Source organism: Brassica oleracea, chromosome C3 (assembly GCF_000695525.1).
Source record: "Brassica oleracea var. oleracea cultivar TO1000 chromosome C3, BOL, whole genome shotgun sequence".
Taxonomy (NCBI): Eukaryota; Viridiplantae; Streptophyta; class Magnoliopsida; order Brassicales; family Brassicaceae; genus Brassica; species Brassica oleracea.
The window spans coordinates 35,675,262-35,686,166 of NC_027750.1; the positions used below are offsets into that span (position 1 = coordinate 35,675,262).

Here is a 10,905-nt window from a genome sequence, read left to right on the forward strand (position 1 = left end):
TTTGTCAAGACAAATGCTCATTTACTCTCATTGATCAAACATCAAATGCCTTTGGTTTGTGTCAATCAAGCAATCATTAAGAATAGATCATTCAACTTTCCTACCTCCCCTAACATCAAATCCCTTTGGTAGGGTAAGCTAAGAGCATGTTGAGTTGGCTCAGACATTTCATCGAACATTTCATCGAACACCTTCCGGTCAATAAAATGTCTAGAGTTCTAAACCAAAATGGCCAACTCTAGCTTAGCATTAAGATCACTCAATCAAGCAAGGAAACATATTAATCTACTCTAAACATTCTAGATCATCACTTAATCATCCTAATCATCCTAACCCATGAATCCAAAGATGACTACTCACTCATTATCATGGTAAACACTAGATCATTAATTGATCTAGTCTAAACATGATTAATGATCAAAGCAATCAAGTAACACAAGAGAAATTGATCAAGATTAGATCTTTCACCTAAGGTGGCTTTTTGATTAGATAGAAAACAAGATAACCCTAATTTTAGGTTTAGAGAGTATTTATAGGACTCCTAAAAACCTAGTGGACCTCAAAAACAAGTCTGAGAAGGTCCAGCAAAACATGAAAAATCGACCAATTATAAATCTTGCGCGCGGGTTCATGACCCCGCTCCAGTGGGTCGTTCCAGCTTCACAGTGGGTTCGCCACCTCGCTCCGGGACGTCGCTCTGGCTTCCTTCGCACTTCATGGATTTGGTGCGCGATGTACCCACCTCGCTCCATCTTGGTCACTCCGGTTCTTGTTGGGCCTAGAGCGGGTACGCTACCTCGCTGTGAGAGGTCGCTCTGGTACAGAGCGGGTGTCATACCTCGCTCCAGTGGGTCTCTCTACACTCCAATCGTCTAGAGCGGATGCATCAGGTCGCTTCAGAACCTCGCTCCAAATCCCATTTCGCTAAGATGATCATTTTCTACTCCTTAAGAGCCCAAATGTCTCCAAATACCTCCAAAAACTCCAAAGAATGCTCCAACACCTAATAAAGACTTATGTATGCAATATGGAACCTAAAGATGCCTAAATATTAATCTAAATGATCAACATGTGCAAGAATGAATGACTAAAACAATGCAAATATACAAGATATCAACGACGGACAGAGTTTGAGACGGTGAAGACGGAGCGAGCTCGAGATGGTGACGACGGGGCGAGACGGTGCGAGCTTGAGACCGGTGACCATGGGGGCGAGCTCGAGACCATGACGACGGCGACATGTTCAGACTCATCGAAAGAGACACAAAGAAAGTGGTGGTGATGAGCGTGATGGCTCCCGGTAGAGAAAAGGAGAAGGATGTGGAGTAGTGACCTTTGAACGATGAAGGTTTGGTGGTGACAGATGAGACACCTTTCAAAAAATTGGAGATATCAGAGAGAGAGATAGGAAGGAGCAGGATGAAACACAGAGTAGATAGATTTGTGAATCTGGTAGAGAAAAAAGAGACTAGAGAGAGAGAGATAGAGAGACTGGACCATTCAAAATATTTAATCAATGGTCAATATTAGCTATCCTCACCCTTGTATGTGATTGGTCAGATTATTAAAGCTGTTTTCTTCTTTTTTTTGATACTATTGTTTTCTTTTCTATTTTTTGTGTTTAATATATAAAATGTTTATAATACATTTTTGTACACAAAGATATATTTTGAGGAAGCATCAAAATTTTATAATTCATCATATAAATTTATAGATTTAAATTTATAATTTTAAAAGTTAAACTTTGTGATTGATATTTGGATATAAATTATAGTTTAGGGTTTATGATATATGACATAGGGGATAAGTTTAAAATTTGAAATTAAAATTCAGAGTTAACATAAAATAAATGAAGTTGAGGGTTTAAGAAATAGAATTTTTGTTTAATAATTGGTCTTTACATTTTATATATGTTTATATTTAGTAGAAATTTTAAAAATTTGAGCATTTTATATATTAGTTTTAGGATGTAGGAATTAGATTATATTGAAAAATGTAAGATCTGAAGTTTATGAAATAGGATTTGGAGTATAAGTTGAGGGTTTTGAAGTTTATTATAAGACTTGAGTGTAGAGTTTGAAAAATTAAAATTGTACATAGTTTATATATATATATATATATATATATAATAGGAATTAAGTTTTGTTTAAAATTTAAAATTTAAGGTTTCATGTTTTACGATATAGGGTTTGAATTATGTAAGTGAAGAAGAAGGGTTAAAGATTAGGTTCCAAGAAGAGGGTTGTGTTGGAGTTATGGTTTTGAGCTTTTGGAGTTAGAGTTTAAGATTTTGACTGTTGGGATTATGGTTTGAAACTAAAGTTTGGAAAATATTAATATGAAATCTAAAATTTTAAAGTTTGTGTTTATGGAATGTATAGGATTTGAGTTTATAGTTTGGGGTTTGAAGTTTGAGGTTTGGGGTTTAAGGTTTGAGACTAAATAGTTTTTCTTAGCATAACAAAAATGCTATTATATGTCATCGATAGCATTATTAAAACCGCTTAAAATATTTATTTGGCGATTAAGTGTAAAGTTTAGCTAAATTTTGGCTGTATCAGTGATTTTCTTTTTCCGGTGACTAATTTTCAAAATAGCATTAATTAAGTGCTATTATTACAAACCAAAATCTAAAACTGATCTTTTATAACAGTTCATGCTATCATAATGTGCTATCAATATCACTTTTTTTTGTAGTGTATCAAATGCCTAAACAACAGTATATTTAAAAACTCAAACTCAACAAGATAGAATACAAATTTTCGTAAAACAAATATAGACATTCGGCGTTACAATAATCTATATTATTTATCACTAAAATAAAAATTAAACAAAATCACTACTACCAAATGCATAAACAACCATATATTTGAAATTCAAAACTCAACAAAATAAAATATCAATTTTTCATAACAAAAATATATACATTTCGCGCGTAGCGCGGACCGACTCTAGTTAGTTAAAATTTGTAAAATGTAGTGATTTATTTTAACATGTCAAAAAAAAAAACAAGTGTACGTCACAATTTTTTTTAATGTTATACTTACAAACACGTTTAGAGAAAGCTAGTCGAAAGAATTTAACAATCCTGAATTGTAGGTACAATCTTTGTAAAAAAAAATAGTCTTACATTACGTTAAAAATTGCCCCAATGCCCCAAAAAGTGCAGAGAATGATCATTAACCGTTTATTCAACGATGCACACGTATAAAATGGAATAGTAACTATTTAAAGTAGTATAGATAAATAAGAAAAAAAAATGTTAGGAAGATAAATAAGAATGAAATAACACTGAAAGTTGGGTCTACTTAGGTGGGGGTATTGGATCTAAAAGTTTGATGGAATATGAAGGAATTATAGTTTTCTTTATATTCTACTGTTATTCAATTAAGGATTTCATTAATTCTTTTAAATTCTTGTGTTATTGGATTAAAGATTTGCAATCAGTTTTTTAATTTCTTTAAATTCTAGTGTTATTCAGTGTTTGGTAGATTTTGTAGTAATGTTATTTGGAAAGAATTCAATGGAAAATGGATGGTAAAAATGTGAAGAACTAATTTCTTACTCTTATGAAGAGATTTGTCATCGTAAAACATAACCGTCACTCACTTTTGACTCGACCACTCCTGATTTGGTATTGTATTTCATATGTTCCAAAAGCACGACAAAGAGTGGTGAGGATCAGTCTGGACTTCCATGACATCTGTCATATATTTTCTAGCTCAACTGTCATCCTCTTCGTTCTTCTCACAAGTATGGTATCACTGACGAGATGGCTTACATGGCGAATCAATACACTTGGGTAATTCTACGACCACCTTACCGTTCCTGAACATGGTTTCTACCGAAATTGTGTTCGTCACGTTTCATGTTTCTTTAATTATCAGAGAAAACACAAAAATAAAAAGCAAATAGGGAAAAGAAAAGCTATTTCCATGTTCGTATATTGTAACTCTTTGTCATGTTCACATAGTTGTAATCCACGCCTCTGTACGGTCGTTGTTGTAACTCAAACTTTAAAATTTTGAAATTTTGTTGTTATAAGAGTAATGAAAGTATTCAGATTTGTTAAAGCTTCGTATTTTTCTTAAGTAATGAGAACATAAGTGACAAAATTGAAATAACACAAATATTTTTTATTGTCAAAGTGCTAGTATAATTGTGGATTTTATGCAACATCTACAGATAATATACCCGTATTTTAATCCACCTAAAAGCAAAAGAATTGAATTTATGTACATTCTTTTTAAAATCCACAAGAACGGGTAAACCCAAGAAAATTATAAATGTATTAAAATCTCAATCGAATCTTTTACTACTGCAAATTTTCTTATTTATGAATTCTGTCAAATTGTATTAAAATTCTGGATCGTAGACCAATGATGTTCATCGAGTTAGGCCCATATCATTCATTTGGACACAATTGTCTGGAGAATTATTAGGCTGACCTTTGCTATCGGGCTTAAAGCAAGTGCTGATCACAAACTTGAAGAGGTTAAACTCTGATATAAAAAAATAAAATGAATACACACGTGACTTCTATTTCATTGCCTTCATCCAACTTTAGAGTTTTCACACTGTCTGGTTTTCGACACATAGTTTTTTAGCAGAAACCTGAGACTCAAATTAACCCATGTTCGATAATACTTATGGCAGATTGACATATATTTACAAGTATTGGTTAATATAGCTGATACAGAGACCTGGATAATTTTTGTCATATATTAATATTGCAAATATTATACGGAAACTTTAATTTTGACAAATCCTATTATACCGTCTATGACATGGACCTGATAAGCGCATAACATGCTTCCACAAAAAAAACAAATATTTGGTCTAAATAAGCCTTGATTTACTTTGTAATTCTATAATTTATAACAACGATATTTTCTGATTTCCATTGAAAAAGTAAAATAAAATAAAACCGACCATGCCCACCTTGCCTTCTCATGAAAACCACCTGTACCAACAGATTCGGCACGATATAAATAAAATACCATTAACCAAATTTTATATTAATAAAAAATATTAAAATAATAGGAATGTTGACCCAAACCTTATCCAACACCGCACGTCAAAGCAGTATAAATACCTAATGTGGTTGAAATATCTACTAGTACAGAACCAGAGATAACCAACCGAACGTGAGAGAAGAAATAACAGAAAGCGAGAGGGAGTGACATTGATCGGTTCAATGGCGGACATAGCTATTTTAGTGGCGGAGGAGTACGAGCGGAGGGTGAGACAGACGGCTGATTCTAGGTCGGCGTCGTTGGAATTTGATTGGTGGAAAAATGTTCCGGCGAAGATGACAATAGGAGACAACGAGGAGAAGATAGAGAGTTTTATGAAGAAGTTTGATGCTAAATCTCAGTTTGCTCTCGCCATCTCCCATGGCTTCTTCTCTGCTTGATACACACTTTGTTCATAATCTGATTTCGTTTCATAATCTATCTGCTTTGTTGTTTTTTTCTTATGATTTGGGAGTTTATGTAAAAAAAGTGAATATCTGAATTAATCAAATGGATATCTCTTTGACATTTGTCTTTTCCGTCACTGAAAGTGAAAGATAAAATAAATATCAGGGACCTACGTGGCAAACAATTATAAAACTATATCATCCTTTTGCGGTGCTCAGAAACTTCGGCGTCATTTTTGCAATTCGACCCTTACATTCCGGATTTCTCTCAAAAGATGTATCATAGTTTCTTCCGTACATAACTACTTTCCGGGAAAATTAAAATCATAATTATCCGAAACCTTTGAGGGAGAGAATGGGAAGCAGCGACGAGATGCCAGTGGTTCTCATCAGGGATGCTCTAAAGGAGGAATCGGACACGCGCTGGCTCGTGAGTTCTCAGCGAATGGTTGTCGAGTGGTGGCGACGAGTCGATCGCAGAGCACGATGGTTGATTTGGAGAAAGATACCAAGTTCTTTGTACAAGAGCTCGATGTTCAGTCGGAACAGAGCGTGAGTAAAGTTGTGTCGGAAGTTATCGACAAGTATGGTCAGATCGATGTTCTGGTCAATAACGCCGGAGTTCAATGTATCGGACCACTTGCAGAGATTCCAATTCAGGCGATGGAAAACACCTTCAACACAAATGTGTTCGGTAATAAAATTCGTGAATGATCACCAAGTGTTCGTTAAAATTCCTGACTCAAAATTTTCTGCAAAACTCGTCTTGCAGGTTCAATAAGGATGACTCAAGCTGTTGTACCTCACATGGCGTCTAAAAGAAAGGGAAAGATTGTGAACATAGGAAGTATCAGCATCCTGGCACCAGGACCATGGTCAGGGGTTTATACTGCATCTAAAGCTGCTCTTCATGCTCTTACCGATACATTAAGGTTGTCTATGAAGATACTTCAGCATTCTTGCACGTCATGTATCTTATTTTGTGGGTTTATCTCTTGTTATAAGGTTGGAGCTTAGGCCATTTGGGATTGATGTAATCAACATTGTCCCAGGAGGTATTCAATCAAACATAGCCGACTCAGCGATAACGAGCTTCAACAACTTACCTGAGCTGAAACTATACAAACCCTTCCAGGAATCTATCCGTCAAAGGGCGTTTTTATCGCAAAACATAAAACCAACACCTGCGGAGACATTTGCTAAAGAGACTGTACCACCGTCATGGCGATCATGCACCATATGCCCATTTTCGTCAAAGATTTTCTCCTGACGAGGAGCTTTATGAAAATGGGAGCAAAGACTGAGTAGTAGTAGTAGTCACCGTTTTTTTTAAAAAGAAACTGGTGTAATGTATTTAACAAGTAAAAATTGTCGCATAACCCATGTTTATAAATTTGAAAGTAATAGTAATCGGCCCATAGCCCAAACATAGGCCTGATTTAAGATTCCATAAGCCCATGTGTGGTTATCACAATTATTAGGAGTCCGACTTAGGCCTTAATCTGATCAAATGGCTTATTATTCAGTACCCAAATCTTCATAGTTTTAACTTTAAAGATAATAATATACTAGAAGCAAACAAAAATAAAAGGTGGATGTGATAGTAGTATTATTGCATCATGTGGATTGTCCCCATTGCATCATTATCATCATCATCATCTCGATCAAATTCCGAAGAGAAGAGTCATCCCCAACAAGTTCTGAGTTCACACACAAACCAAAAAAGTCATCCCCAACCCACAGAAAAAAGAACAATACTTTTGAACCGACACAACGAAGTTAGGTGAAGAGATTATCCACCAGTCCCGTGTGTTTTGATAGTTTGAGCTTTAAAGTTCGATAATAGCTTCGTTTCTGTATCGTAAAAGTATATGTCAAAAATGGTGAGATGTCAAAATCTTTAGCGTTTCCAATATAATGAACGTACACTGAATAAGGATCAGCTGTAGTTTTGGTTTTATGGGAGACAAATCAATTTTGATCCACAAACCAACTAAATAATAGTATAGCACTAGAAGTCTAGAACCTAAACAAATGAAAACGTGACAATACATTGTTATAGTCCTTTTGTTAACCTGGACTTTTCAAACATTTTTGTCAAGTAGTTGTTAAAAATAAAATGAAAAACTTGATTGATATTTTTTTTTTTAATTACCAGGAGGTTCGGACCAAACTCTAATCCCCACGCTCGAAACACAACATATAATATTAGTTATAATTACATATGTATATATATATATCTAGATTCTGGAATATCATGATACTGATCTTCGTGAATTGAGTTGTTTGGAAACTTCAAATGGTCTTTTTTTAATAACTTATAAATGTTGGTGTATACCTTATATATATCATACATGTATTAATTCGAAATCGTATGACTCTCAAGAACAGTAGATCTGTATATCGTTGTTTATGCATATTATTTGATTGTTTTATTAGATTGATGTTCTCATCTAACAGAATAAATAAACTTAGGGTTTGACCGGCGTTCGCCGTCACCGCATGCAAACGCTATTTTTGGGGATGGTAACAGTTTTTAATGTTTTATATTAATTACAAAACACACTGTAAACTGATTTATATATTTACAAACTTTTAAAAATCAAAAGTTAGATCTAGATAGCGTTTACGGTTCAGAGCCATTGGAGAAAGATAAATAAATTGTTTTAATAAAAACTATATAAAATTAAAACAAAATCATTTAATTATTTTTAAAATTTGAAATAATAAACCAAGCGTTAGTGGTCCGGTGGCAAATGGACTGGCCACACTTTAGGGTCTTATCCGACATGTGTATGGTTCGAAGCGCTGATGCTGGTGAATTTATGGTGATTACCGTGAAGGATATTTGGGCCTAATACGGAAAAATCCATGTACAAACTGTGTGTGGCCACTAGTGGATTAACATGGAGTGATCACCAGCCCTCCTTGATGTCTTCGGCGGGCTTCCCGGTGGGCTATGCCCATATTTGAAACAATATAAATACTAATATTGTAAGTTATATTATAAAACTTTTTTAAGAAAATATTTGCTATAATTTTTTGACATTAATATATATACATATATATAAATCCACAAATAATTTTGAAAATTTTACTACTATGATTTTATAAAGATATATTGATAATAAAATGATTTTGATAATAATATAATTATATAAAGTGGTAATAATGTTAATTTATTATTTAAACACTGTAATATTTGATAGTGAGTCGGTCATATGTATTTCACAAACACACTAAATTCTAACCTATATACTATTCATACAAATTGTTTAATCAATACTATTAAATTAGGAACATGTCCTATTGATAATAGTTGAATCCAACTTAAAATATAACTGCATTTAAAATCAATATTACATGTTTAAATATTAAAACTATGTAATCTACATATTACGAAAATGGTTATTAAACTAACTTCCCCTTTAATTCCTATATTCTCGGGACCATCACTCTTATCAATACTAACTAATTAAAATCCACGGTTACATTTCAGGTTTTGTATATTTGATGAACATACCAAAGTATCACTCGGTTGAATATGTAATCATTTCCAGGTTCTGTAACTAATTAAAAAATAGTTAATTGTTTCAAAATCACTCTCCAATTAGCCTATATAAAATATCCAAATTTGTAAAGTCACGTCTACCGTATTCTAAAACAAGATTTAGAATTGACGGTTACATAATATATATTTGAGCGGGTGGAAGAATATGACAATAAGATTGAAATATATATATATATATATATATATATATATATATTTAATATATGTGTGTGTGTTCAGATGTTCACTCGATTTGGTGTAATGTTGAGGCCTGAAAAACTGGACAACAAAACCATAATTGTAATCTTTATAACACTTTTGAAATATACAATATTTTTCAAATGAAATACTTCTACATAAAAAAAAAGTTTATTGCCAAAGTATACTATTTTGTACATGATAAATTTCTCTATATATTACTATTTCAAGTGTTCAATAATATCTTAAAATTATAAAAAAAAATAACTTTTAAATCTAAAATAAAAAATATAATCTTATAATAGGTTATTAATATTTCATATCAATTAATTTTATTTTTATATATTACCATTTTCTCTTTTTTGAATGACATCATAACAATTTCATCAAATTCTACGGAATCACAAATTTATTCAATTTTATGTAATTTACCGAAGACATATTAACCCATATATATATATATATATATATATTTAACAGAATATATTAAAAAAAAATTCAAATATTTTCCAAAAATTTTGTTCGGTTTTCAGTGCGGGTTGGGTTTTATATTTGTTTTCTGATATAACACTTTAAGAATCACACGAGTATATGAGTCAGATCCAATAGAGTATGAGACTTTGATTTTTAATATAATTACTAAAAATTATATTAATATGTAAAATAAAAAATATATTCGCTTTTTTTAAGGACGGGTCTGAATCTAGTTATTAATTTTAAAATGCAGAGACAAAGCTTACTTGATTTTTATTTGGTTCAGGTGAGTTCCTAGTAAATGTTATTTTGGCTAGATAAAGTAGACTAATTCTAATCTAGCTGGCCGGCTTTAAAAAAAATAAATTCAAACATAAAATTCATCTTTCAGAATGTTTATATCTTTTCTAGTAGTATTGCAGAAAAACGACCGATTAGTTCCTTAACTAGGATCATATCTTCTAATTGATACCTAAACTATTTGCACGTGCGATATGATATCTAAACTAATTAAAAATTTAAATTTAGTACCTAAATTAGAAAGAAAAAGCTTTTAAGTGCCTAAGACCGACAATTGTCAGTGTCAGGTAGCGACGTCGTTTCAATCAATGAACAAGGATCGAACCCTAGTCTCTCTTAAGTACCTTTTCAAATTTAGGAAATCAGTAAAGAGAAAAATAGTGGGGGTAGCTACAGGTAAAAGGCATGTCATGTCGTGCCTATGAAAAACGCATTATACAACCTTTTTCTGGACTAGTGAATCTTTTTTTTCTTAATTGTAAATATCATATAGATGAATAAAAAATTCTACAAGAGATGATTTTAGTTTTTGAACCATCTTGGCAAAAAATAACAAAAAACAAGATGGAGCACTGAATTTATAACTTACGAGAACCTATCTCAACCATATTACCATGAGGTCACTGAATCTCTTTCTAACTCTCCTCGCTGAAATGATGTTTCGAACCTTTTTGTCAATACCGTAGAACACTATAGAAACCAGTATAGTTGACTGATTATGCACCAAATTGTTCTTTTGCTTCCACAGATGAAAGATGACTGTTTGCACCGTCCACCTTTTTCTGGACTAGTGGATCTTGTATATATAGAATAGTTATTCACTAAACTCCATAATTTTACATATTTTCAAAATTCGGAGCTACACTTAGGTGAAATTTATTTGTAATGAATAACGATGTTTTGAGTGAAATAGTTATCGGTCGGTCTATTGATACCAAAATAAATACATTTTCGGGGGACG

General features: G+C 32.6%; 2 protein-coding genes across 2 annotated transcripts; both read left to right on the forward strand.

Annotated features, from left to right (window-relative positions):
• Positions 1-5,095: 5,095 nt before the first annotated feature.
• Positions 5,096-5,617, forward strand: LOC106329552. The gene has a single exon (XM_013768236.1). The coding sequence runs from the start codon at positions 5,198-5,200 to the stop codon at positions 5,414-5,416; it is 219 nt and encodes a 72-aa protein (XP_013623690.1). The 5' UTR covers positions 5,096-5,197; the 3' UTR covers positions 5,417-5,617.
• A 38-nt stretch (positions 5,618-5,655) lies between these two features.
• Positions 5,656-6,892, forward strand: LOC106329551 (NADPH-dependent 1-acyldihydroxyacetone phosphate reductase-like). Its single transcript, XM_013768235.1, is given in 4 exon segments — positions 5,656-5,811; positions 5,814-6,116; positions 6,195-6,354; positions 6,428-6,892. Coding segments are annotated over 4 exon segments (762 nt in total). The 5' UTR covers positions 5,656-5,777; the 3' UTR covers positions 6,693-6,892.
• Positions 6,893-10,905: the final 4,013 nt, after the last annotated feature.